This window comes from Tyto alba, unplaced genomic scaffold, assembly GCF_018691265.1.
Source record: "Tyto alba isolate M040663 unplaced genomic scaffold, T.alba_DEE_v4.0 Super-Scaffold_42, whole genome shotgun sequence".
Lineage (NCBI taxonomy): Eukaryota > Metazoa > Chordata > Aves > Strigiformes > Tytonidae > Tyto > Tyto alba.
In genome coordinates this window covers 12828054-12856033 of record NW_024881318.1, presented here as the reverse complement: position 1 = coordinate 12856033, position 27980 = coordinate 12828054, and the positions used below count along the sequence as shown (strand labels likewise).

The 27980-nt window shown below is 51.4% G+C and overlaps 1 protein-coding gene across 1 annotated transcript; it reads left to right on the top strand.

Annotated features, from left to right (window-relative positions):
• Positions 1-4: 4 nt before the first annotated feature.
• On the top strand, positions 5-27907 carry NOL6 (nucleolar protein 6). Its single transcript, XM_042804658.1, has 26 exons — positions 5-29; positions 233-421; positions 1390-1506; positions 1760-1939; positions 2582-2750; positions 3527-3661; positions 3806-3969; positions 4493-4613; positions 4920-4978; positions 5141-5242; positions 5991-6106; positions 6509-6686; positions 7077-7199; positions 7343-7491; positions 8259-8334; positions 10216-10356; positions 10652-10769; positions 10986-11140; positions 11377-11540; positions 11989-12141; positions 13329-13426; positions 14716-14840; positions 15003-15092; positions 17393-17590; positions 26202-26303; positions 27518-27907. Exons 1-26 carry the CDS (start codon positions 24-26, stop codon positions 27665-27667), a joined length of 3378 nt encoding a protein of 1125 aa, XP_042660592.1. The 5' UTR covers positions 5-23; the 3' UTR covers positions 27668-27907.
• Positions 27908-27980: the final 73 nt, after the last annotated feature.

Below are 27980 nucleotides of genomic sequence, written 5' to 3'. Positions count from 1 at the left end.
GCGCGAGCGCGTGTGCGGCGGCCATGGCGGTGAGGCGGCGGTTGAGGGAGCGGGGTCGGGGGCGTGGGAGGGACCGGCGGCTCGGGGTCCCTGCGGCTCGGGGTCCCTGCGGCTCGGGGTCCCTGCGGCTCGGGGTCCCTGCGGCTCGGGGTCCCTGCGGCTCGGGGTCCCTGCGGCTCGGGGTCCCTGCGGCTCGGGGTCCGGGTCGAGCCGTGCTCTGTTCTCCCCGCAGGGCTCTCCGGAGGCGGCGGCGCACGGCCGGCGGCCCCCCGCCGGGAAAAGGGGCGCCCCGGCCGCGGCCGGAGCCCTGCAGCCGGCCAAGCTGAGCCGGGCCGAGCTCTACAAGCCGCCGACCAGCGAGGAGCTGAGCCAGCTGAAGGAGACGGAGGACCTCTTCCACTCCAGCCTGCTGCGCCTGCAGGTCGGCCGAGGGGCCCGGGGAGCCGCCGTTGAGCCACTCCTCGCTCGGCTGCGCGGGTGGGGAGCTGCGGGACACCGGAGCTTCCCGGGAACCGCCTGGGAAAGAGACCCCGAGGCGCTGGCAGGCTCCTTGTCCGGTAAATCCGGACAGCCGCCGCTCCTCTGCGGGAGCGGGGCACGGGGCAGGGACAGAAAGCACAGGCTGTACGAAGCGCCGGGTGTATGATGGGTGTTTCAGCCGTGTAATTCCTATTGCTGCCCTGAGCCAGACTCTGGGCCTCTTTTACCCCATCAAAATTGAGCCGCTCCATCACATAACTGGTGTGGTGGAAGCGTGACCCGGCATACCTTGCTGTGGTGATTTGCTGCTCACAGTGGTGAGGAGGTAACATCACCAGCAGTGCCTGGCTGCTGCCTTGGACCAGCTTCTGGAGGGGACAGCAGGATTTTTTTCTGTGTCCTGGGAAAACAAGCAGTTTGTGCTAGGGGGAGGTCGGGCTGGTGACTATGGCTCCAGGTGGTTGTAACGTTGGTTAAGAGGAGTGGCTTTGATCACCAGCTACCTGCTGGTGTCGGTGACAGGATCTCTAGGGCCTGGCTCATGGTGTGAAGCCACACGGTTGTTTCTTGCAGCTGAAGCTCTATCGTACAACAAGCCTCTCTAAGAGATACACCCGTGTGAGTCACAGCAGTTTTTTTGTGGCTGGACCTTGCACAGAAGCTGGTGGGATGGAGTTGATTGTCATCCAGCCCTTCAGAGGAGATGGCAGGAGCTGTGTTATCCTTCTGCCCATGGCCTGACGGGAATCCCAGCTCCAGGCTGGGTCTGTGGGAGAGGCGCAGGTGTGTTCCCCATCTCACCTGCTGCCCTTTTCACCAGGCTTGTGGTTGGTGCTGGAGAACAAGGTAAAGGGCAGGAGCAATTCCAGTATTGCAGCTGCCTTTGATGCTGCCCTTTACCCCCTGCAGATCGAAGAACTTCTGAAGGAGGTGACGCTGAAGGAGACAAAGAAGAAGAAGATTGATGCCTTCCTCCATGAAATTAACAGCTTACTGAATACCATCCCAGAGACTCCAGAAACTGAAGTATGTTCCACAGGGATAGAGGAGGCAGTGAGACCCCTCTCTGGAGCAGGTGCTGCTGTTGCTATGCAAGCAGAGGTCCTCGTGGGCTGTCTCACTTGGGGGCTGAAAAAAATATTACTTTGCTTTACCTTTGAAAGGAGAGGCAGACACTCCATCTTAAAGCCTGGCCTGCAGGTTGTGTGTGTGTGTGTGGATACCTGGTCTCTGCTGTTGGTGATGTTTAGATGGTTTTGCGTGTCCCATCTGTTCCCAGCTCACCGACCAGGCCTGGCTCCCCAAGAGCGTGAAGGTCCCATTCCTGCAGGTGCCATTCAGCGTGAAGGGGAGGTTCCGCTTCGTGCCTCCGACCGAGCTGAAGGTGGTGGGCAGCTACCTACTGGGAACCTGCATTAAACCGGAGATCAATGTGGACGTGGCGGTGACCATGCCACGGGTGAGTCTGGCCTTGCCTGCTCCTGAGTAGCCTGGGGCCTGGGTGACCTCTGTCCCCTCCTGTCCCCCACGACCTCTGCCCTGTCGTCTCTATTCTGAGTGAGGTTAGAGCATCTGGATATTCAGTGTGGTGACTCCCATGAGAAGCTGGGGAGTGTGATCTCACTGCTTGCTCTATCAGAGGTTGCAGCTGCTTTGATTTTTAGCTCCTCATGAGGATCTTCCCTCTCTCTGCCTGGGCTGAACCTCTTCCACAGTGCCAGGGAGACAAATGCTATCCATCTTCATACCCCATTGCACTTCTGCCCCAGTTCCCAAAACTGTGTTACAGAGAGGGTGATGTTCATAGGATGTCACCCCTCTAGAGTTCCCTCTCCTTGCTGTCCAGACTTGCTCTAACAGGGTTTGGGATGAAGTGACACACTCTTCGGGTGCATGTCTCTGTCTCCTTCAATCCGAGAGCCTGGAGATCCAGCAGCAAGGTAGTGCTCCTGACTGCCTTGTAGCTCCTTGGGGCTGTAGCTACATGACTGAGACAGGCCTGCCTGTGGGGCCGGGGAGAGTGGTGGGTGGTGTAGTGCCTCGGGCTGAACTGGGCTTTGCTGGCAGGTGAGGTGAGATTGCCCCATCCTTCTCTTGCCAGGAAATCTTCCAGGACAAAGACAACCTGAACCAGCGCTACCACCGGAAGAGGTCTCTGTACCTGGCCCACATCGCCCAGCACTTCTCCAAGGAGAAGCTCTTTGGCAGTGTGAAGTTTGCCTACATGAACAGCAACCATCTCAAGCCTATCCTGCTCCTGAGACCTCAAGGTAGCACTTGAGCCTTGCTCTGATGGGGGCTGTGAGTGGGTACTGGTGTTAGGTGGAGGGTGGAGGTGGTGATGGTTGCTTACCATGTAACAGGCCCTTTGGAGGGGGGTCAGTCTGGGGCTGTCATCACAATTGGTGACGAATGTTGGAGCTTCAAGGATCCCAGTTGTCCTCTCCCTCCATACGGAGCCTGGTTCTCAAGGTCTCTTCCCCTCTAAATCCCCTCTGCAGCTTGGTTGGGTGCCCCAGCCTTGGCCTTGCTGGCTGACTCACTCTGTGGGTACTTCAGGGAGTAAAGCAGACCCTACAGAAACATGTCTGGGTTTAGCACTGTCCTTCCTCCCTGCTCTCCCCACCCCTGCTCCCTGCCATTATCTAGCCTTCCCCGGGCAGCTGTGTGCAGCCTGGCTGTTCTTTGAGGTGACGGGATGGTTGGGCTGCTGGGTGCTGCTTGTTTCCCCAGGTCACAGATGACAGCAGGTTTGTTGTGTCTGGGACAGGCAGTGGCGTAGCAAGGCCAGGGCAGGCAAGAGAGTGCTGGGGTACCAGACTGGCCAGTGGGGATGAAGATGGGACTTGGACATGAGGAATGTGTCCTCAGAGGTTATTGCTGAATCTGGGATGTGGACACTCTCTGCTCTCAGATGTTTGCCACGGCTGCTGAGCTCTGCCAGGAAGTAGCTTTTTCCTTCCCCCAAGCTGGGGATGCTTCCTGTTTTCTCAAGTTAGTCTCTGACATCTCTCCCTCCTGCACATCTATCCCCTGGTGTATACAGGCAAGGATGAGAAGATGGTCACTGTCCGACTCCATGCCTGTCCTGCCCAGGGTCTCTTCAAACCCATCCGCTTCTATCCCAGCAAGAACAATGTCCGGACAGCCTGGTTCATGGAGCAGAGCACCCCCAAAGAAGGTAGAGCCTGGGACTAGGGCAACACAAGGCTGCTTGGTGCAGCTGTAGACTGCACTCAGTGCCCGGAGGTGGGTTCATGGCAGCCCTTTCCTGTGAACAGGAGGTTCGTGGTTGGGTCAAACGTACTGTTGTCTCCCCACACAGGAGCCACCGAGCCCCCAACCCCACACTACAACAACTCCATCCTCTGCGACATGATGCTGCTGTCCCACCTGCAATTCTTGTCTAACACAACCACTGACTTCCCAGGCATGAAGGATGGCCTGGCCCTTCTCAAAATTTGGCTGAACCAGCGGCAGCTCAGCAAGGTATATCCTGTGCCAGGGCTCAGGTCAGGCTCTGCTCACCTGGCTAACCTGTCTTTGGCCTGCTTTCCCTTCTTAGGGGTCGAAAGGTGGTGGCTTGGTTCTGGTGGGTGGTGTGGTGGGCTTGTGACTCTAATCTGAGCAGTTAGGTTTCAGGGAGCTCCATGCTAGCCTGTGGGTTGTAATGAGACTGTGTGTACTGAGGTAGTGTTATTTGTTTGGTTTTGTTTTGTTTTGGTTGGGGGTTGTTTTTGGTTTTGGTGTTGGGTTTATGGGGTTGTGGTTTTTTTTTTGAAATTCATACCATTTCCCAAAGAACTTTGAGGTATTACCTTCCTGCAAGGGGATCTGTATCTCTGCTTCTTCTTGTTGTACAGGGCTTTGCCTCAATGTCTTCCTGGCAGGCTTGGGGCTTGAAGGCTGCCCTGTTACTGATGACAGAGGCCAGAAGCAGTTGTGTGGGGTGGGCTCTGGGGCTTGTGGTGCCTCACTGAGCTCTTGTTCACTCAGCCCTCTGTTTTCACAGGGCTTGGGGTGCTTCAGCGGCTTCTTGGTCTCCATGCTGGTTGCCTACCTGCTGATGAAACGCAAGATTGTCAAGATGATGAGTGGGTACCAGGTGCTGAGGAGCACTCTGCAGTTCTTGGGTGAGTTTCCAGGGGTGTCTCTGAGCAGGGAAAGGCTGGTATCAGCAGTCTCTGCACAAAGCCTGAACACAGTGGGGGAAGGAGAAATTGTGGCTTTTCTCTCTCTGATGTTGAGACCCTGTGGGTGGGATGGACAGGAGGTGATGAGGCAGCAGAGCAGGGCTGGATGGAGCAGCTTGCAGTGGAGTGGGTAGGTCCCATCACAGCATGGAGACCACGATGGTGTTGGCACATAGCTGTACCACTGTCGCCAGTGGGGGAGATGTGGGTGGTGGTGTGATTTTTCTCCTTTCTGTCTGCCCACAGCCACCACTGACCTAAGCGTGACAGGAATCAGTCTAGTGAAGGATGTGGATGCCTCCCTGGTAAGCAACCCTCTGATGGGGCTTGTGTCTGTGTCTGGCTGTGCTGCCAGCACTGCCCAGGCAGGGATGTGCCCGTTAGAGAGACGTCAGGTGGCAATGAGGTGGTGGTGCCCTGGTATCTGAGCTGCACTGTGGCACTAAGGACTGTGTTTGCTCTTCCAGCCTGTTCTGGATGACTTCCACCAGGCATTTGAAGTGGTCTTTGTGGATCCCTCCGGGCTGGTGAATCTCTGTGCTGATATGACTGCCAGCAAATACCACCAGGTACTGAGCAGGTTGTAATGGCATCCTGAGATGCTGTCTTGGGAGTGAGCTGAGGCAGGCAGAGGGTGGTTAGATGTCTTGGAGGAGGACGTTGGATGTGGGGAGCGGTTTCAGTGTTGCTTTTTAAGCTTTTAACATCCATTTCCAGCTCTGAATCTTAGAAGTGAATTTTTAGACTTGGTGGTTGTATGAGCTGATACCGACGAGGATGCAGGAACAACGACAAAACCACAGATGAAATGCAAAGAGTAAATATATTCTTGTTACCTCAACACAGATGTTCCGCTTGTCAAGCACACAAGACTAAACGATTAGTATGCTATACATGTTTTCTGACAACCCAGCTGCAAGTCACTTGAGTGTGTTTGTAGTCCTCCTTGCTAGTCTTCCGTTATTTTCTCACAGATGTACTGCTGTTTTGCTTGAATGATGGAGGAAAGTTGTTTTCCTCTTTACGGGCACCTTAGGGTGAAACCAAACAGCTATTTGACAGAATTAACTGTTCTGGAGCAGAAAAAACACACCTTAATGGCAAGGATATCAAGAAAGACTGTTTGGCCAGCAGCAACAGTTGTTGGTGACTTGGCTTCATGCTGAGGACAGGCTGTCTGGGATCAGGGTCTTCTGGTGACCACAGAGCTGGGGTGGCTGTGGTTGATGGGGGAGCATTGGTGACCACTGCTGGAGGGATTTCCTTTTTTTCTCCCCTCCCATTCATGCTCTTATGCTCTCTTGTCTCCTTGCTCAGGTCCAGTTTGAAGCCAAGCGCTCCATGGAAATTTTGGATGATCGGACAGTGGATGGCTTTCAGGTGCTGCTCATGACTGCAAAGCCCATGATCAGAGCATTTGACCATGTCTTCCAGTGAGTCTTGCTGTGTTGGTGGGGTAATGCCGAGTTGTCTGTTCAGAGAGGAGTGGGCTGCTTTTGGCTTTGCACTGGGGTGGATTTGGACCTGCTTGGTGGGAGGTGGCCCTAATAGCCTTGAGGTAGACACTGGTAACTCTTGCATATGGCCATTCTACTTTTGCTGTCCAGATAGCCTCCCAGAAGGAGGAAAGCAGTGCTTTGACCTTTGGAAATGGTGACTGTACCAAGGAGCAGCATCTGCTGGGGTGCATCCTGAAATACCACAGTGCAGTGCTTCTTGTAGCCCCCATCCTGGGCCAGGACCCTCAGCTCCCCACGTTAGCTGTCCTCTAGCATATCTCTCAGAAAAGATTTGGTGGCAGAGATGGGTGACAAGCTTCTTTCCTTCTCCTGTAGCCTGAAGCACGTCTCCAAGCTGCAGGGTGCCTGCAAGAAGATGCAGCTGCTGAATGAGCTGATGGATCGGGGTGGGAACTACGTGGCCACGGCCCTTCCCTACATTGTGTCACTGCTGGCCCGTGGGCTGGCTGGGAGAGCACTGCTTGTCACTCATTCCTTGCCCGAGATCCCTGAGGTAATGCAGCTCACCAGTGACAGTGCATCCTTTGCAGCACGTGGGGTCTTGTGTCCTTCATGGCACTGCTGGGCATGGGAAGGGGATCTCTGATCACTGGGGGAGGAGATAGGCCTGTCCGCTTTTTGGAGAATACAGGTCCTGAGGCCCTGCACTAGGGTATGGAGTGCAGCTGAAAGGCTTGGTCTGGGCAGAAGTCCTGGCCCAGTAATGGATCAGGGTGAAGACAACTGATTTTCTCATTGGGGAGACCTATTGAATGAGGCTTTCCTGTCCACGCTCGTCTGGGTACTTGAGAGCACATAGCAGGATGTTCATCTTGGACCCAAGCAGTCACTGCTCCAGCAACCTTGTCTCTCCTTGTGCTTCATGTTCCCCTTTTTCCCACAGTGGCCAATTGATGCTGAGCCCCCAAAACACAAGGATGTGGGTGGCCTGATGTTTGGGCTCCTTTTTGTCCCAGATTTTGCTGCCAGCACACTGGAGAAGGGACCACAGGCTGATCACCCTGAGGTGAGGAGAACCTTGCTTGTGCAAGGGTGGTAGAGCAGAGCTGGTGCCATACTGTGGGGCTGGTTGAGGGTCATGGGAGTGGTTCAGCTAGCCCCAGTGGTGACCCATGTCCCTGGCCTGGCTTGGCCAATGTCCCTCCGCAGGCTCTGGACTTCCGAACCTTCTGGGGAGAGAAATCAGAGCTGCGCCGGTTCCAGGATGGCAGCATCTGCGAGGCAGTGGTGTGGGAGGCAGACACTATCTGCCAGAAACGCCTAATTCCTGAGCAGATTGTTAGGCACCTGCTGAAGCTGTAAGTCACACCGGACAGCAGTGGAGGCTGGGGGACCCACAGCTACGTGGGGGTCACTGCCACTCTTCTGGCTCGTGCCATGTACCTGGTAACCCCATTGTCAGCTTTGTGCTTTGCGGGACATTGTGGATCATTTTGGTTTTGTGAAATCTGGAAGTCATTTTGGTTGTGGTCTTGGTGTGAGCTGCTTCCCAAGAGAAGGTGAGGAGGGCAAGCACATGGTGCTGTACCTTCTGCTGATGGTAATGCTAAGGACAAGAAGGCAACATGGTCCTGCCCTTACATTCAGGTGGGATGTTGGGACACTTACTCTTGGCAGAGCTGGAGGAGAAGCTGGCTGTCTGGACCTTGCAGGATGTTTCATGAAATCCTCTGAGACCCTGTAGTGGTTCACAAGGTTGCATCTCCCTACAGCATTGGAAAGCCTCCCTGTAGCAGTTTATACCTCCTGCCAAAAACGAGACCCTCTTGCACATAACGAAGGAGTTGCCTGTGCCTCACTATCCTGGCTCAAGGAGGAGTCTTGTGAGGAAGGCCTGCACACTGATGGCTTTGGCTTTGAAGCTGCACGAGTTGCTGGACTGTTTTGGGTGCATGACTTGGTCGTGGGAGGAACACAAAGAGATTGGGCTTTTCACTGTGACCTTCCTGTCTGGAGGGATTTATCATCCTTGGATTGACCCTTGCCTGTGTGTGCAGCGTGCAGTGTCAGGATGGATGGGTTGGCATGATGTAGGTCTAATTCTCTGTTGTCATCTTTCATGTAGCCATGCAGACATTCCCGAATCCTCCATCTGCTACATGGGAGCCCTGCTGGAGCCTGTGATCAGGATTGGGCAAGAGGTATGGTTGCTCCCCCACTGGGGCTGTGGGTTTCTCAAGGACAGGCAGTATGGGGAGTGCTACAGGGAGGTCGTTTTGGCTTTGTGACCCTGGGGCAGCTATGTGATTACCAAGAGAAGGTAGCGAGGGTAAGGAGAATTCCTGCCTGTGAGTGCTCCAGTCGACAGTGTGGTGCTCTCCTTGGATCTAACAAACCTTTTGTGCTGACTGGGGCATAGCCACTGAAGTCCTCTTGCTCTGACAGTTCCCGCACCCCATTTTCCCCTGCAAGCATCCCACTGGCCTCTGTCTACTGGTGTTTGCTATGTCCACATCATCTGAGGATATGTCACTGCTCCATTGTGCTCCTCTGGCTGCACTTTTCAGGCTTTGTGTTTTTCAGGACATGGACCAGACATTTGTGCCTTTAATCCCATATATCCAGCTGGAAACCCAGGAGAAGGATCTTTCCTGTCATGGTGCAAAGTACTAGATCATGTCCAACAAGCCTGACTTAGTGCTCCAGCTGAATGTGGGGCTGAAAGAAAGAAATGCCACTTTGAGACAGAAAAGATGCATCTTGGAGGTGGGGAATGTCCCCCTCCCTACTTTTCAGCTTGTAAAATTAAAGCCTGGAGATGAGCCATGAGCACTTTGGCACCACTCTGCTGGTTTTTGGTAAAAGCAGCTTTTTACCTGGTGGTATGATAGAGGAGAAAGCTGTTTCCTTTCCTGTTTTAAAGAGCAAAGGGAAGTAAATCTGATCGAAGGAATCTTCTGTGCCAGGACCAGTTGCACTGTGGGCAGAACTGCGTGTCAGATTTGGGTTGAGATGCTAGTTTATACAGCCTGTTGTCTGGTGAGGCAGCAAAATCTGTGTGTTCTGTGCCTCTGCTAGCCTGGGGTGAGCAGGGCTGATAAACCCCACACTGGGAGGGGACGCAATTTCCTGGAGCCCGAGGGGTGTTTAAGAGTACAATTGTTGCCAGTCCTTGAGGAATGAAGGAGAAACTCACTGTTGTGTGTGGGGTGGTGGGTAGGGGTGTCTGTCTCTGCTCCTCAAACTGTGTGCAAGCAGCCCAGGGAACCTACGGTTGTCAGGGGACATGGTGGGTGATGGAAGATAGACTGTGCATCCAGCTCTGGAGACAGGCAGGATGGGGGTTTGTCATTCGTGGTGCACCCTGCAGAGGGTGCTGCTGCTCTGCTGGAAAGCCCATGCTGGCCGGATCTGTGTGGTTCAGTTCAGCTGCATCTGAGCTGAGTGGTTTGGCACCAGTGATGTCTCCTCCTCCGTGTTCAGGCTCCTCTCCTGTGCTTTGGGGAAATGGAAGCAGCAAGGGCAGCATCAGTTCTCCTTTTGATGGTTCTCATCTGCCCACCCCAGGGCTCCTGCGATGCTCTGGATATTTTCTGTCTTAGCTTTTGCCATGCTTCACAGCTCTGCCTTGGCTAAGGATGTAGTTGGTGCAGTTTTCTGTTAACCGCTGCCTCTTGGCATCGCAGTAACTGGTGGGGAGGCACTAGCAGAGTTCTCACTTTGCCAGTATGTGATCTCTTTATTCACAAATCACTCTTAGCTTCTTCCCTCTTAAGGAGAATGGTGGCAGTACCACTCTTGGTGCTGCTTTAATGTCTTGCACAGGAAGTAATTTCACTTACCATTTGAAATGCAGCGTCTAGGATGCCTATGGCTGCTGGAGAGCCACAGACAGTCTTGCCCTTGTTTTCCCTCTCTCTCTTACCTTCCAGTTTTTCTCAGTGCTCTTGCCGGAAGCTGCTTCCTGGGGTTGCAGTGCTGGGTCCTTGGAGCTTGGCTGCAGTGCCAGTCCGAGATGGAGGTGAGGTGGGCACCCATGCAGGAGCAGGAGGTGAATGGAATATCTTGCTGTGTGTCTGCAGGTGTCGGGTGTGGGCGAGGAGGCCATGGTCAGTATTGTCTGCTCCTACGATGACTTGAGCCGCAAGCTTTGGAACCTGAAGGGGCTGCCACTGACAGTGACAGCTGTGCAGGGTGTCCATCCAGCCTTCCGGTACACAGATGTGAGTGTCCCTCGGCATGGCCCATGCATTGGGGTCTGCAAGGAGCTGGGGGATGCCCTAGAGTGAGGGGGGACCGAGAGAATTAGTCACTCTCTGCTTTTATGGCTCCTGAGAGCCCTTGGGGCAAAGCGGTGCCTCGTTGCTGCCCTGTCCCTTGGGCCGGCTATGCAGAAGTTGGCTAACCCCTCTGTGCTGAAGGGCTTTGCTGGGGCAGGAGGTTTGGGGTGAAGAGGTGTGTGGTGCCCCAGGGTTTGTGCTCTCTGTTCTTAGTCCACAGGCTACCCTTCTCTCCTAGGTCTTCCCTCCCATTCCCATGAAGCCAATTTATTCCTTCTACAACCGAATCAGGACCAAGCACTTGCTGCTTCCCTTGGAGGAGAAGCCTTGCCCAGCCTACATAGCTCCTTTGAAGAGTAAGTGGGGAAGAGATGTGAGCTGGAGATGATTTGGTGGGGCGAAGTGGAACCGGCTAGCAATACTGGCTCCGTTACTGCTGCATTGGTGTGCTGCAGGCAGGAGCAGAGCCCTGGCTTCTGCTTTACTGCTGTAACCTCTAATCCCAGCCACCCCCATCCAGCACCTCATTCTGTGTGGGGCTCACTGGCCTCCTGCTGTCCCTTTGCCCTCAGTTGTCTGCCACATGGAAGGCAGTGGCCAGTGGCCACAGGACAAAGAAGCCATCAAGCGCATCAAGGCAGCTTTCCACCTCCAGCTGGCTGAGCTCCTCCAGCAGCAGCACCAGCTAGTTTGCAGACCTGCAGCCACCCACACAGATGTGTACAAGGTAGGGGGGTGACAGGGACCTTTTCCAGACCTGACTTGTTACCAAGGAGGCATGTGGTGGGCTGTGGCAGTAGTCCCACTGGACAAAGCTAGGATTTGGGCAGTGAGCCTAGGAAAGAGCATGGCGAGGCTGTGCTGATGCCAGGTTGCTGCTGTTGTGCCCCTGAAGTGCAGAGTACCACAGCAGCCTGCTTATGTTACCACCAAGCCTGACTTCACCTTCTGCTCCCATCTCAGGACGGCTATGTTTTCCGTCTCCAAGTAGCCTACCACCGGGAGCCCCTGATCTTGAAGGAAGTGGTCACCCCCGAAGGGATGGTGAAGTACCAGGACACAGAGGAGTCTCGGCAGCTGGAGCAGGAGACCTTGCATCTGCCCTACCTAACCAGCTCCCTGCATGGGTAGGTGAGGCAGGTGGTGCCTGGGGGACCAGGACATGGGATGTGGCTGGAAGCCAGTGTGGAGGTGCCCATGGATGGTGCAGGGTGATGGTGAGGAGAGGAGCTCACCGTGGTTAGTGGCCCTTAAGCCCACCTTGTGAGAGGCTCTGTGGGAGGATAGAGAAACAAATCTGGGTTAGAGTGGCACCAGTTGTCCCTGTTGTAACATGCGGGGTAACTGGTATGGGGAGAGAAGTGCCAAAGAGCAGTATGGTTAGAGAAGAGCATGTGACAGCATTTCCCCTTTGTTACCATCAAAATGTCAACACCTGCAGAGCATGCCCTGTGCTTGTGATGCCGTGCACATGTTCCTGGCAGATTTTTGCCCCTCTCCTCTCTCTTGCTGAATGCCAGAAGGCCATTCTGGGTCCTGTGTGGGTTAAGCAGTAGCTTGTCTCCCTCCTTGCAGGCTCCAGCAGCAGCACCCTGTCTTTGGCAGCACTTGCCGGCTGGCCAAGCGCTGGGTCAGCGCCCAGCTCCTGAGTGACAACATCTCTGAGGAGTGTGTGGACCTCCTTGTGGCATTTCTCTTCCTCCACCCTGCCCCCTACACGCCACCCAGGTGAGGATGAGGAACCTGGGCTGGCCAGGTGGGGACTTAGTGCTTTTTTCCTTATCTGACATGGAGGAGGGATGGGATGCTGCTCGGGCAGGAGGTGCTGGGATTGTGTACATCAGGGACCGTGAGGCTCCTCTGCTGCCAGAACACTGTCTCAAGCCGCATTGGGAGTGGCTGACCAGAGGAAATGGAGATGTTTGGTGCTGTGGGGCTGTGGGTTCTCCTACCCTGTGTGCTGCAGAAGACAAATGAGGGAAGTGGATAAGGATAGGAGTGAGTGTACTCACAGCTTCCGGGTGCTGGTGGCACAACTGCAGGTAGTCTTGTGCCGCCTTGAGGACTGGTGGGGCCCCTTGTCGTGGGAATGATGGCCAGGAGAAGTAGAGGTGAGGGCTGCATTGCGGCTACCAGCACACTGGGGCTTTTGGGTTGCCTGGGAAAGATGTTACATCGATGCTGGTGGCTGTAGCCTCTCTCCCTCCTGGAGAGGTCTCCTGAGGGAAGGGTAAGAGGTCAGCTACTGAAAGCTGAATGAAGTAACATGTTGGTAAATAACTGTGTGGGCCAGTTGTTTACTGGCCCCTGGCAGGTGGATGGGATGTGGCCCAAAGGGCATGAAATTAGCTTAAAGGGAGTGGTTTTGCTCTGTGTAGAGCCAAAAGATTATTTTGTCCTGCTCTGGGAGTCTGGTTTCCTTCCCAAAAGTAGCCAGAGTAACAGCCTGATGCCTACAATGCTTTCCTGTCTCCTAAAATACTCTGCTAGCAGGAGCCACATCTTCCCAGCTATCTGGCTTCACATGTGTGTTGTGTTGCTAGGGAAGAGGCACAGTGGGAACTTGGCTGGCATTCAGAGCTGCGGCAGAGATGGGACCAGCCCTCTCTCCACTTCCCCTTTGCTCCAACCCCAGGAGTCTGGGTGTGGTGAGCATCAGGAGGTGGGCCAACTGGGGGCAATGTTTCACTTTCTGCTGGTTTCTTGGGGAGGGAGGAACAAAGGGGGAAAGATTTTTCCCTGGGGATTTGGAGAATGGGAAGTGCCTCATGCTTGTCCTGGACTTCCCTTTCCCTCTATGGACATCCCTTCCTAGTCTGCATGTGGGCTGTGCATCAGTAAGTCACCCCCAAGCACAGCTGCTCTTGCTGCCGGGGAGCAAATGCCAGTGTTAAACTGTTTTGTCTTGCCTGCAGCTCTCCCCAGGTGGGGTTCCTGCGCTTCCTTGACTTGCTGGCAACCTTTGACTGGAAAAACAACCCTCTGATTGTCAACCTGAATGCTGGCCTCACAGGTGAGCAGGCAGCGTGCAGGAGACCCACAGTGTCAGGGTCCTGAGCTCTTCTTGGTCAGCACTTGGCTTCAGGGGTCTTGGATATATGGAGGCATCACAGCTTCTGCTAGAGGGAAGGAAGATTTCCACTCCCTTACTCCTGTCCTGCTGTGCTTAACTTGGCTTCAGGATGAGTTTGGTTGTGGCATGGGTTTTTTGCCCCCATCTGCCTTTGAAGAGGTGGATCTCAGTGATGATACTCCACTGTTTCTGGTCTTGCTGAAGTCTGTGACGGGCCTGGGTGGTGTTGGATGTGGTGATGTCTTTGAAGCCCTCTGTTACTTTGTAGCCAGCATTTTTCCTTGAGGCTTTATCCTGGCTCCTGGGGCCAAACCTTCAGTTGTGCTGGGAGAGCAGCTGGGCTCTTGAATGGCAACCTTCTAAGCATCCTGCTGTGTGCCTGCTTTGAGGACCTACTGAGACACTCACATCATGGAGGTGATCTGCTCTTCCCCAATTTCAAAATCTACAAGGGAAAAAGACTGCAGTCCTGCAGGTTTTGTTACCTCCTGAGTCTTGAGAATTTTCTGGTAAAGGTCTCTGGTTTGCAAGGGAGTGTGTTGCTGCATCCAAGTGGACCCGCAGTCCTGCCCTCTTCCTTGTATTTTGTCCATTGATTGTCTTTTGGATACATGACATCTTTCCCAAGGAGCCGGAAGAGACCATGGGATTGTCTTGGCTTTGCATGTTTGTGGGGAGGGGGATATAGCTACACCCAGCTTTTAAAGCTGGTTTATAAAAAAAGGTAAAACTGCTTGGGAGAAGATTAGGTTTTGGAAACTGGTATTTTTCTACCCTCCAGCTTTTTTTAATGAACTAAATAAGAACTGGTTTTGGCCAAAGAGCTATTTTTTTTCGCACTTGAGCGGGGCAGGGGTGAGGGGAAAAGGTAAAAAACTATTTGGGGACAAACTGTTGTCAGCTTGTAGTGTGAGTTCCCAGCCTGTGTCAGTCCCAGTGCCTGCCATGCCTGGGCCTGCCTGGGTGGGTTTAGAGCAAAGGTCTGTCTAGCCCCACATCCTGTCTCCAAAACTTCCCACAAGCAGATGCCGAGGGAAACGTGAAGCGTGAGAGTAGAGCAAACCTGAGGCGATGGAGCTCTGGTGGCATGTGGACTGTGGGATCAGAGGGTGGGAGAGGATAAAGCCTGTTGTACTACCCTTTTCTGGGCTGTGATACATGGGCGAGGAGGCCGGAGGGTTGTGTATGGGGCAGGGCATCTCACCTGTCTGCCCGCCTGCCTTTTCCAGATGCTGACTGCACAGAGATAAAGAACAAGTTTGTAGCTGCTCGCTCTCGCCTCCCTGTCATGTTCATTGCCACACCCAAAGACCGGTGGAGCTCCATGTGGACCCAAGGACAACCCTCTGCCCAGGTGAGCTGGGCCCTTTGTCCTTGCTCTATGGTGGCTGCTAGTTTGGGGCAGTTCCCTGCTCCCAGTGCTGGAGCGAACTCTGACAGCGCCATTGGGTGAGCAGGGGTCCCTGCTATGTCCAGGGCTGCCAAGTTTCACTCTCTGGCTTTCTTCCCTCCCCAGATCCTGCAGCGCCTTCTTGTGCTGGCCTCAGGATCTCTCCGGGCCCTGGAAGAGCAGCTCATGGACCCGTTCAGCAGCCAGGATATGAAGGTAAGCCCCTGGGGTGCCAGCACAAGGTTTTCTGGCTTTGGCAAAGCATACTAGTCTTCTTTGGTGGTTGTTGTCGGGATGTGTTAGTAGGATTCAGGCTGTGGCCATGCGTGGTGGCCCTGGGATGAAGAGCACCAAGAATGGGAGACTGGTGCCCCGCTGTACTTCTCTGTTTCTGGGGGTCCCAGCTCTGCATAGCAACTTGGGGTGAAATTGTATTCTCTGGATTTCTTTGGATGTGAGCAAACCCATGACATTCCTGTGCTGAATTGGTTGCGTGACTGTGGCTGGAGCAAATGGCTCCTCTGGGAGACTGTCTTAATGTGCAAATCTGTCTTGTGTGCTCAAGTCTAACCAAGCCTAGGGTGGTGGAGGTTTTGGTAGGATGCTAATAGGCACTTTAGGAAGATGTTATTAACAGTGATTAGTTATGACAGATTCACATTAGGAAAAAAAGAAAACCACTTTTTTTTCTGCTTAGGCAATATAAAAAGGATTTACTGATATTGCTTTCAGTCCTGCTGCATGTTATGCTGGAAGTATTAGAGGGGTGAGATCTAGTGGAGATAGTAGCAGTACATGTTACAGGGGTGTGAAGGGATGAGACACTGTATGTGTGAGATGTGCCTGGTGTGCTGCAGTCACAGTGCAGACCCAAGACAGAAATTCAAGAGGTGCGATGTGAGCTGGGGCTGGTTAGCTGCCAAAATGAGCCATTGTCTGTCCATAGCATCCTCGCAACACCCTGACTCAGCCTCCTTGGTTGTCCTTCCCTCTCCCCTCTTCTTGGCCACTGCAGTAGGATCCTTTCACTTCCCCAGGGTATCCCTCTGGTCCATACCAGTGTTCTCCCAGGCCTGCGATGTTCCTTAGGGATAAACATGGGATGCTGTTTCCAGGGTTGCTAATCTATTTGTAAGCAAAGCTTGGGGCAGTGATGAGGGAAAAGCCTTTCCAATGCAACCAGGAGTTTCCCTCTCTTCCCATGTATCTAAGAGTGTGCTCCAAGTTTTTTTTGGTCCTTGCATTTGGGTCACTTGGGGGACATGTCCATTCTCATGCAGATGCTGATGTGAGTTTGTGAGCTCTGTTTCTTTGCTCCCATGGTGGGTACAATAAGCCATAGACTTGGTCAGCTGGGTGGGAAAGAGGGTCTGCATGGACCCTAGCTGGGACTTGGTGGTGGTCACTGATATTCTTCATGTGTGTTCTCCCCAGCCTGACTATAAACCAGCTCTGAGCAGTGGGTTTTCTGCCAGTGCCAAGTTGGGTGGTGTCCCATGCCTCTGCTCATGTCTCTGCATCATTTATTTTGTGAAAATGTACACACAGTCTTCATTTTTTTCCATTTTAATACAGCTGCATCCACAGCGCCAAATCCTGCCTGTCTAAATATTTATGTGTCTGGGATTGCTCTCCTCCATTAATGGGGCTTGCTCTCACCCTCTGTGTGCTTGATGGAAGATGCTGCTGCCCTCTGGAGAAGCTCCTGTTGGACAGACGGGACTGTCCCATTGCTACACAGCTCCTTGTGTCCCCTGGGTGTCTTTCAGCTCTTGTTAGCTTCTTGGCTCCCCTCTTTTGTTCTGGGACTGTGCCACATGCAGTGTGATTGCCTGGCTCAGCTCACTGTCTGTCTTGACTGCCCACCCTACTATCCTGCACTCAGGTGGGCTTTTTGTGATCAGTGCTGGAGAGGGAGGACTACCTTGGCTCTGTGGAAAGCTTTTCTCCAGGCACAGTCCCCAAGTCGTGTGGGTAGTGGTTAGGTTTTTCTGCTGACCTGGGAAACCAATAAGGCAGAGTGTGTCGTCCTGGCTAGACATCTGTTGTGGGTAGGGAGCAGCTCCCTTCTCTAAGTGGAACTTGCTGTACAGTTGGGCTATGGCAATCAAGTGTGTCCTTGCTGGTGTACTTTGTTGGTCCAGGGAACATTTAGTCTATGCACCAGGAGATGCCCGTGGGGAGAACCACCTTGCTCTTGACAGAGTCCTTGTTACAACATTTGCTTGGGGTGTGAGGGTCACATCCTTCTGACATGAACAGAGTCCATGCTGGAATGGGGACATGTCTTAGCCCAGAGGGAATGGGGTGACCAGTGAGGGCTGGAGCTCCCTGCGGCTCTGCCACAGCCATGCTTTTCCTGTCGATGTTTTGGCAAACTTCTGGCATTAATCTCACAAAAATTTTGGCTTTTTAAAGAGAAGGGAATAAAATGCAAGCAAGCACTTGGGAAGCCTCTCATTTCTCCTGCTTGCCTCTGTACTATATTGAGTAGCACTGATCTTTTCTCCCTGCAGATGGTCTTCCGCCCTCCTTTGGACTTCTACGATGTCCTAATCCACCTGAATCCAAACCAGATTCCTCGTCACCTAGAGAGTGTGGACCGGCCACTAAAGTCATTTTCCCGGGGCGTGGTGAAGAACAGCAGTGCAGTGAAGATCCTCTTTCCTGTGGTGGATTATGACCCTGTACAGTGCTACCTCCAAGAGCTGAGAGTAAGCACAGCCCATTGGGGAGGCACAGGGGGCTACCTGCCTGAGGGGGAGTTGCCTTCTGGTGTTTAGGTTGCCTTCCTCTGCAGGACCTAGTTGGTGACATCTTTATGTATTTTGCATAGGATTGTTGCTCTTTATGTGCATCTGAAGTCACTTCTTCAGCGGAAGACCTGGTGAACGCCCACCTATTCCATGGAAATGGGAGTGGTGCTGATCTGAGAATGACCTCAGATATAAAGCACCTGGATCTTTTGATGAAGAATATTATATTTCAGTGCAGAAGTATCTTTAAGCCATTAGTCTCTCTAGTCAGTTAGTTGACTTTTCATGGCTTCATTCACTACCTGGGGTGCATGATGAACAGTAGCTACCCATATTTTCTGGACGGATGTACAGGAATCCGTGACAAGGTATCAGTAGAGCTCCTGCTGTTAGGCCAATGGTTGCATGAGCCATGGAGGCTGAATGTTGGACACAGGATGGTTTCTCTGTGTCTGATTACGTGCATGGTTGCAGAGGAAGTTGGTAGTGTGGATATATGGAGAACAGCAGTATCTGAAGTCATCAGCCCTGTTCTCTTCTACTGTGTGGCCATGCCAAAGCTTCAGCAAGCTGGGGAGATAAGGAACATGCTGGGTGGCAGCAGTGATCCACACTGGATCTGGACAGCCAGTGCTTTACATATGTACAGCCTCTGCCTCTTTAGCCTTTCTCAGCTACACATGAGGTATCTGAGTTAAATGTTAGTGTGCAGAGAGGTGGGGCTGTGATACCCTTCTTCTAAACCTGGCTTGGCTTTCAGGCACCATCATCCTTTACCCACAGAAGTGCTGTGAACAGTGTCAGAACTTCTGTAGGAATTGTAGTTTGGCTTTGTCAGAGGTTTCTGGCCCCGTTCCCCACTCAGGGCAGGGCCAGCTTTGACATTAGAGCAGGCTGTGTAGAGCCCAGTCCTGCTGAATGCCAGCTGTCTCCAACTGGAGATTTCCCACCTCCCTGTGCCAGTGTTTGGCCAGCATTGTGAAAGAGGCACCTGAATGGAAACTCCAGTTCAGGCTGGAAGATGCTGGGGCCCTTTCAGTTCAAGCTGGTGTTTCACCTTAACCGGGGTAGCTTAGGAGATGGGTAAAGAAAACTTGTAAGAGTTTCTTTGAAGGTTTCCTCACTCTGAGCAAAGCCCTGTTATTTCCCAAGCTGCTTGCCAGCTGCGCTGCATGATGACCTCTGCTCATGGGAATCTGGAGCATCTTCAGTAGAGCTACCAGGTCTAGCAATGTGCAAGCTCAGTCCTCCTGTCACCAACAGCAGGTTGGGACAGTCTTGAGGGGTGAGGAAGTGAGAGACAGGGATGCATGCAAGGCCTCTTTAAATCGAGGAAGACCTCAAAATTGTCCCACAGTTTCCCAGTAGAGTTGCTTCTTTGTATGGAAGGACATCGGGGAGAGGATGTGTCCAGTACTGTCCTGCCTTTGGGGAGGAGGGTGGTTGAGGAGCTAGAGGTCCTGCAGACACATTGTAGAGAGCACTGGGGGATTTTTCAGGGTCCAGGATATGCAAGAATAAGGGGGAGAAGCACTTTGCACAAGACTTTTTAAAAGGGAGCAGGAAGCACAGTGTTTGGGGAAACTATCTCTATTTCACTCTCTTTCCTGGTGTCTGCATTTGAGGAGGAATATCAAGACCAGCCCTTCTCTTTTGTTCCCTAAATGATTTGACCTGCTGCCATGAAACCTCAACCAGGGGGCATAGGTATGGGTAGGAAATCGAGTTTGTTAAGCCTGAAATCCTTCTCCACCCTGTGCTGGTAGCAAGGTGCTTTAGAGCTGAATAGAGCCTTTCTGCTGGTGCCAAGGTGCTGGAGGTGCCTGTATGCACAGGGCCAGAGCCTCTAGACCTGGCAGGAGGCTGACTTCTTGCTTGAAGAGGAACTGGAGGCTGCTGGACGAGCTGATTGGGAGAGCAGGCTCCTTGGGGGAGGCTCTTAACTGCTTGCAGCAAATCTGGCTGTATATTGAAGCAGTCACGAAACTCACAGTGTGTGTTGCAGTTTATAGGATGTTTTTGTGCTTCTGGTCAGCTTGGTGTCAGCAAAAGGCTCCAGAAGTGAAAGGTGCAGAAGAGACTTCACTGGAAAGCGGCTTCAATTATCCTTTAAAGCAATTATGTCTTAATTGGTCCAGTCTATAGTGACATTTAAGCTGTCTAAATTTTTACTGCCTGTTTTCTCTAATATAGAGAGAAATAGACTGAGAATAGGGTTTGGTTGAGTTACAAATTGCAGCTGGTACTAAATTCAATATACTAACATCCCCACGAAGAACATGTATATGAACAAAGATCGTGTTTCCTTGTTGGAAGCAGTGTTGGGTTTGCTTGGTATTTCTTGTTGTTTGACCTGAGGGTGCTCAGGAGGAAGCAGAGCAGAAATTGGTGACAAGTTTCTCTGAAGAGTGAGCTATGGAGTAGAGCCTGAAATCTGCCTTGGCACCCCTTTCTTGGGGGGGCTTTTCCTCCTCTTGAAGCCTCTGAGATAGGTAATGCTGTGTTCCCTTGTGGCCATCATATTGGAGGTATCTTGTAGTACCAGTTCACTTGTCTGGTTTAGCTTCCAGATCAGTAGCAGGCGTACCTGAAGGCACTGATGAATATCTTTCTGGGAAAACAGGTGTTTCTTCTGGAAACATCACAGAGGTGATGCTGCACGTGCTCTCAGATAACTCAGCCATGTCCACCTGTGTTGGAAGGCCTCAAAATCTGACTTCGCAGTGCAGGGTCACCAGCAAGCAGGTGATGCTGACCTTCTGATGCAGTAAAAACTACTCTGTCAGAAATCATCTGGCTTCATGTCTCAGTATACTGATACTACTGCTTAAAGGCAAGACCTTTGCATCAGCTTCATGCTTTGACCTGGCTAAGCCAGGTCACCCTGTATCACTAGCCAGCACCCTTGTATTTTTTGTCCCCTGGGTTTCGCTGCTCAAAGTGGCATTCAGCTTCTCATCCTGCAGGCTGGGAGCCCCAGGGGTGATCCAAATGCAACAAGAAGTTGGAGCTGGAAAGGAGTGTGATGGCAGCAGTGAATCTTTGAGAGATTTTGGATGAGAAGGCACTTGGATGCAGAACTGGCTGGCTTTGACTCAGAGTAATTTGCTCTCCATTAATAGCACAAACCACAGAATTGAGCAACAGGGTTTTAGCTGAGGCTGACAGTGCAGCCCTGGTGGGTTTATAGCAACAAAGGGAGACATCTGCCATGCAGCAATGCTACAGTATTTTGTTCTCTTCTGTGGGCAGAAAAAAAACACCTGACCTTTTCTGAGCTTCCCATGTGAAAAAGAGATTTAAATGCCTGGACATACTGTTTGTGTTGACAGGGAGTATCATCTTCCTCAGTGTCCTTGGCCCAGTAACCAGGAGACTCACTTTTCTCCTGTCTAACCTGTTTGCTTCTGAGAGGTCCCTGTTCTCCTCAAATCAAAGGGGTTAGCAAGGTGGGAGCACTCTGGAGCTGAAGGATTGATGTGTGCCTTCCCCAAGGAGCCTAATCAGACGAGAAAATGAAAGGAGGGGAGGTGGTGTCCTGACTGTTTTAATTTTTCCTGCTCCAAGGAGATGTGCTGCAGGAGCTGGTCTGATTAAGTTGCTCTGGTGCCTAGGAGGCTCTGGGTAGAGATGAAAGGCTGGTTGTGGGTTGCAGACAGCAAATTCTTAAATTCCAAGACAGATCTGATAGAAAAGGCCTGTTCTGGGAGTCTGTCCAGATGAGAAGGCTTTGCAGACAGATGCTTTTGAGGGAAAGCAGGTGCCAGACGTCCTGGAGAGAGAGGACATTCCTGGAGCTTCAGTGCATCACCAGCCTCCCCGCTGCTTACCATCCCAAGCACCTCAGCAAACAAACCCTGGGTTGGATCCTGTCAGGGATTCTTCAACAAGGCTAAATTACGTTTAAGTGTCTCAAATGAGGCTCCCATTGGATCTCCATTGTGACTGTTGGTCTGTGTTGTGGTGGCTGTCGAGCTGCAGAACTCCCAACCATTTGCTGGTACGTGGTGTGGGGAGGCTTGGTCAGTATAGCTTTTGCTCCCGGGTGGCTTGGCTGTCCTCTGGACTTCAGATGATCCAGAGGACACGGGACTTGTGGATATGCTTGCCATGCCCATCTGCATGTATTCAGGACCTCACAAAGCTCAGAGGATCTGGTCACCTCTCTGAGGTTCAGATCTGTTCTCTCATGATGAGGGAAATCAAATGAGGCTGGCTGTGCCATGTCCATCTGTATGTCTATAATGGCTGTTAAAAGACCTAATGTTTCTTATCAGGTCTTTGGTCTCATTAGGTCACTGGATGTGAAGTGCTCTGTTTCACTGAGATTTAGCTTTCTCTGGCTGCACATGCCTGTGGAAGAGCTCATGACAGAGGAGCTGCCCATCTTGTACATGGGAGAACTTTACTGTGCAGATGAACAGGAAAATCTTTCCCACGTTACTGTAAACATCCTTCCCTCTAAAGCAATGTTTTGCATTTCTTGCATCTTCAGACAAGACCTATCTGGAAGACTTATAGCCCTTTCATTTCTTCTTCCCGTGGTGTAGGAATGTGTATCTTGCTACTGCATGTTAGGAAGGAATTAATGATACTAAAAGTTTTCCATCTTTTACAATATGTAAGCTGTGGTTATGGAATGTAGCTGGAATTGGCAAAATCTCTTCAGGTCAGACTGCTCCCTTACTGTTTTGACTGACAGGGCTGACTTCTCCTGTGGTGACTCCAGACGGGGCAGAGACAAACTGAAAAAGCTCTGTGGGCTCATGTAGCTTAGAGGAAACCTTCCTGCCTGGTTCCACACCCCTGGAGGGGCAGGTGTGGCAGGAAATTACATGTCCCTACAGCTGCAGAGCAGCTATGTGACCCTTACCATAGTGCCCAGGGTTGGGGGTGAATGCACATGTGTGTGTACACATACGGGCATACATGTGCTTAGCCAAGGCATCAGCCTGTTGTGCTCCTTGGGTGAGCTGACAGGGTATAGTGGCTGCGTTTCTTCTGTGTTGGTAATGCCTTCCCAGAGGTCCTTGTCCCATAAGAAGTGACTGAAGACTTCAGTCACAGATGGTTTGGTGGATTTGCAGACAAGGCATGTTTGCTAGCACAGCCAGGAGAACATGGGTGGCTTTTTTCCATGCATATTTCTTTGCTGCTGCCCCAAGCCCCTGGGATAAGGATGAACACGTGGCTCTGAGGCACTTGGAGGTGGAAAAGTTTGGATGGTTTGAAATGCCTTCTACCAACTGAATCCCAAACCTGACACCCATGTTAATTTTCTCTTTTAAAACCTCTCTGACACAGAAGAAGTAACCACAGCACAGTTTTCTTGACAGTGCTCCTTGATCTCTTTGGACACAGGGGAAGGCTCTGTCTGTGTCACGTAACCTGTGAGCGTCAGGACAGGTCGCAGTAGGATGACAATGACCTTAAAGTGTTAACCACAAGGGCAGTCATTTATTGGCAGTAAGTAGTTTTAATGTGGTTTTATACTGGTAGATCCCTTGCTGAAAGCATTTAAAATGTTCTAAGCATTAAGCAAACATTGATTGATGCATTTGCCACTTGAACTGCATGAGAGAGAGCTGCTAGGCACTTTTTGGGTGTAGAGACCTCCCCAGATGGCTTCTGTTTTTCCAGCAGCTGTGTTGCAATGAGCCTGATCTCTGGGTATAAGTAAGAGCGGTGAAAAAATGGGTGGATAAATGGTTAGGCCAAAAAAATCCCACCCTTAAACAACAACAGTATAGTTGCTTAACTAGTGATGAGTGCTTACATCACTGCAAAATCCACACTTCAACCTGAGCTGCTTAATTCAGTAATCCCATTTTAAATCAGGGGATTGTTTTACTTGCCACTGTTCTCCATCCTTTCATTCGAACAATGCAGATGGCTCCTTACAGACCTTGAGCTAATCTTCCAGGTGCCATGTACCCCTTCCCAGACCATTAAGCTCCTCCAAATCACAGCCCTGAGCTTGCAGGTCCCCCATGCCCCTGTGAGATTGGAACCAGCTATAGGTTTTGCTGATGGCAGGGATCATCCAGAGCATGGAGAACTTTTCCCAGGCCTACAAAGCTGAACTGCAACCAAAGATAACGACAGCTCAAGAAGGGACTAGGGGTTCAAATGCACTCCCTGACTTTTCTCTTAAACTTTCACTTGAAGAAGGTGTTTGCAGGCTCAGGCAAGCCCACTGGTACTGGGCATGGAGCATGGGATGTGGAAGGGGAGGTGAACTCTGTTTGCCTCTACTCCCTGAGCCTCCGTACAGACAGAAATGTGACTCACACATCAGACCCTTTAAATGCTGCAGTTTCTCAAGAGTTGAATGTACATCTCCACAGCTTGAAGCACTATCATGTGGATGACGCTGGGAGCCATGCAAGCGCAGAACCTTGCCTTATGCAGGGATTTTAAACTGGATGCTATCCTTTTAACATCTGCCCTCTGCTCCCCACTGTCTTCATAAAAGATGCTGGGTATCAGGCTGAACAGTGGTTCTACTGGGAAATGGGCTGTGCCTGGGAGGGCTTCTTTCCTGCAAATGCCCCTGGCTCCTGTCCAGTGAGACATGCCTGTAAAAAAATACCTTTCTTGTATGAGGCATTGCATGGCACTCAAGACCTTGTCCTGTAGAATAGCGGGGCTTTTTCAAGTTCTCACATGCTCTGTTCCCCTTTGGTTTGGAAAGCTGCATGTTGGCTGTCACTGTGCCCTGGACTTTCTTGCCCTTTATTGAGCTTTCCCTCCCTTCTGCTGTTTGCTTTTGGGGAAAAGGAGAAATCTTCCCTCTTCATTGGGCTCTGAGTGTAACCCATTGCTCTCAGCAGAGAAATGCCAGGATGGGTTGCCTCTTTCTCAATGTATTTTTAGACAGTGGTTTTCCTAGCCAGTTTGGTGAGATAATGTCTTGACCAGGCTTGCCCCTGTGAAGATCTCATGAAGTGAGATGAGCTGGTCTCAGGATCTTCCCAGCTTGATGGCCTAATCATGTTACCCTCTGTTTGTGATACTTAAGTCCGAACTCATAAATCTGGCTTTGAAGGTTGCAGACACCATGACCCCTCCCTGCTTATCAGGTCTTTACTCTTAAAATGCCACCCCACCCTTTGGGATCACTGGTAATGCCAACCTAGTCCACCTTTTTCTCCTACTGCAATCCTGGTATGTCCATACGAGACTCTTTCCAAGCTTGACTTTGATGTTGATTTCTTTTTTGCATGCACATCCTCATGAAAACCTCATGGTACAGTGATGCCAGCGGAAACCTCTTTTTGTAAGAGTATGGCAGAGTTGCAGCTGGGGAAACTAAGGGAATAGAGGAGGAGGCTGAAGAGGGAGAAGAGGATCTGTATTTCTTGCAGTAGGTTGCTCTAAAGGGGTTGAGGCCAGGTGCAGAAACTTGTCCTGTACTGATGCTGGGGACTGTTTGCTCAGCCTGGCAAACGTGCTGTTGCCGGATGTTCATCTCCACCAAGATGAACAAGTGTCAGGGAGCAGCTTCTTGGCTCACTTGGTCAGCTGCACTCGGGGTGCATATCTCTAGGTACCAGCATGTTCGGTACTGAGCTGTAGGGCCAGACTTTTGGGTTTGAAAAGTTGCTTGCACAGAGCATTGTTTACTTCTGCTGCAGTGCTCATCCCTTGCCTCCTTGCAGTGATGGGAATCTAGCTTGCGTGGTCTTGGGGGAAACCAGACTGTGGTCTTTAGTCATCTATTTATGCAAGAGCTCTTTTTGAACTCAGCTGCCCAGCACCACCAAAGGAGCTACTCATTGACACAGCTGCTGAAACATGGGCAAAGTTGGCAGATTCCTGTAGCGCCTCCATTGAGCATTTTGTCTTTCTGTACCTCACAGGGTTCTGCGTTACTTAAAATTTCTACTATTATGTTTCCTTCTGGGATGCTGTGCACTGACATAACACGCAAGGTTTATCCTGGGGGGAAGAAGGAGCTTTGATACTGGGTTGCACAGATTGCAGACCTCAAGGTGCCTCCAGCAAAAGGTCCTTGACTGTGGTTTGTCTGTGCTGCCATGTAGTGAAACATTGTGGTAGGATTGCCTGCTGCACAGGGCCCACATCTTGCCATTGGATGCATTGTGTAGCCTTGGACATGGCTGTTGGACAGAGGGATAGGACAGCTTGGTAGTGCTAGATCTAGCTGATGGGGGACCTTGGTGAGGAACACTCAGTGGTTGTCACCTAAGGGGTCCAGTGTCCTAAAGCTGGATGCTGATTTCTGGGTGCTCTTGCAGGCCTGTGGGAGGTGGTGGATCATGTTTTTGCTTCTTGGGACAACAGTAAGTAGTCAGTGATGAGATCTGCATGCAAAACTTGGAGGCAGTGCACTGTATCCATCAAGGCTGGGGGAAAAGAGGCAGCAGGAGCTACCTAGGACTTGTCCATGGGCGGCCAGTTGCTTTCCTTGTTGGGAGTCTGCTGTAAGAGTTGAGCTGCTGGTCCTGACTGGTTTGAAGCTACTGTGTGTCCTTGTGTAAGGAAACTGAATCAGGAATGGGCTCTAGCTCTGGGATGTTTGGCACAACTTCTGTTTTCTACCCAGGACACCTTCAGTGATCTCGCCTTGTTCTTCTATGACAAGCATGGTGGGGAAGTGATTGCAGTTTTGTGGAAACGTTTGAGCTTTCAGCCTCAGCCTTTTAAGGTGAGTTTTTGTCTCTAAGCTTTATGTTACCTTTATGCCCTGAAAGCTTGGAGGCCTTTTTTCCTGCATTGTAATTGCTCTGTCTAACTCTCTTCAGCCCCAAAGCCCTTTGAGAAATTAAGTTCATACTTCTGTCCATTCTTAGAAAGGGTTAAACCAAGATAGGGCTGTGGCCACAGTGCCCCCAGTCATCAGCAGAGCTGAGAGGGGAACGTGTTCTTTGTGAAGCCCCAGCACCATGATCATGGGTCAGAACAGAGCTCTGTCCCAGGTGCTCTTCTTCGGTCCCTTCCTGGGAAATGGGCAATGCCTCATTTGCCAAAGACATTTGATGTGTGCAGCAGGCTGTCCCATTCTTGTGGCTCACCTAGAAACACCCAGCCTGCAAGAAGCTGGGGTGGCAAGACTAGGTTTGTAGTGCCCAAGTCCAATCAATGTATGGAGACATTTTCCAGCTATACTGTGTGGCTTGGCAAACTATAGGGTGGTTAAGCTAGGTTTGAGGCACGCTGAAGTGATTCATGCTGCTTTCTATGAAGGAAAGACGCAAAGAAACCAGTGACTCATGTCTTGAGAGTTGGCAGGCCAGGCCCTTCTGCTGTCAGTCTCTGGGTGATTTATCTCCCCTCTCTTCATGACCAGAGGGCATTGGCCACTCAGCCTAGTCACAGTTGTGAAACCCAGTTATTCACAGTGGTGAAATGGAAGGAGGAGATGCTTGTATCCGAGCTGAGTGTGACTTGATTAAACACGAGGATTTTTTTTTCCCTTGGTGGGAGCCAAGGATCTCTTCCCACTTGAGGTCTTGACACCCACCAAAAAGCAGAGCAGAGCCCAGGCAGCCCTTAGGTGTGGTCCCTTCTGCATACCCCATCTGCTCTGCTTACACAGGCTCCATCATGCACCTGAACACCCTTCCAAACTCCACCATGCCCCTGGCCATTACTCTCACTCCCTTTCAGTCTTTGGACTGTGGCTCCAGGGTAAACTGTAAAAGGGACTGGAAGAGCCACTTTTGCACCTTGTTAGCTCTGATAATGAGCACTGATGGTGTTCAGAAGTGAAGCTTAGAAAACTGGGTGTAGTGGTGTGGCAGGGGTTGGATGGGACAAGGTAGGAGACCAATCTACTTTTCTTATTCAGGGCTTTCAGAGATTGTAAAGCAGCTCTGAGCCGGTGCTTCCATTTTCACAATATTTGCATGTGTCCTGCAGGTCTCCAGCATGAAAGGAAGGATGGTGACAACTCTGAACAATGAGCTGGTCTGCGTTCCGAATGTGGAGGCAATTCTGGAGGACTTTGAGGTTTTAGGAGAAGGTCTGGTGAAAAGTGTGGAAGCTCGTACAGAGAAATGGACTATCTGAGGCCACTGAGAGGTGTGAGAGGGACCCATCCTGAAGCAGTTTGTTCTTTCTGGGACCGTTCCTTCTTATAAATCAGTTCTAGGGAAGGCTTTTGGATTTTTATATCTGAACTGTGTGTTTTACTCTATTTATCTTTATATGCCTTGTTCAGAAAAGTGGTGGGAACTGTTACTGTTTTCAAGAAAACAAATGCCTTTTTATTTTAAAGAAAATACAAAGATGGGTTAAACTTTTTGAAAATGTTTCTGTTCTTTGTAGGAAACAAAGGTGTCTTCACATGAAAATGTCAATGTCTGAAAATTCTGGCTGAGGT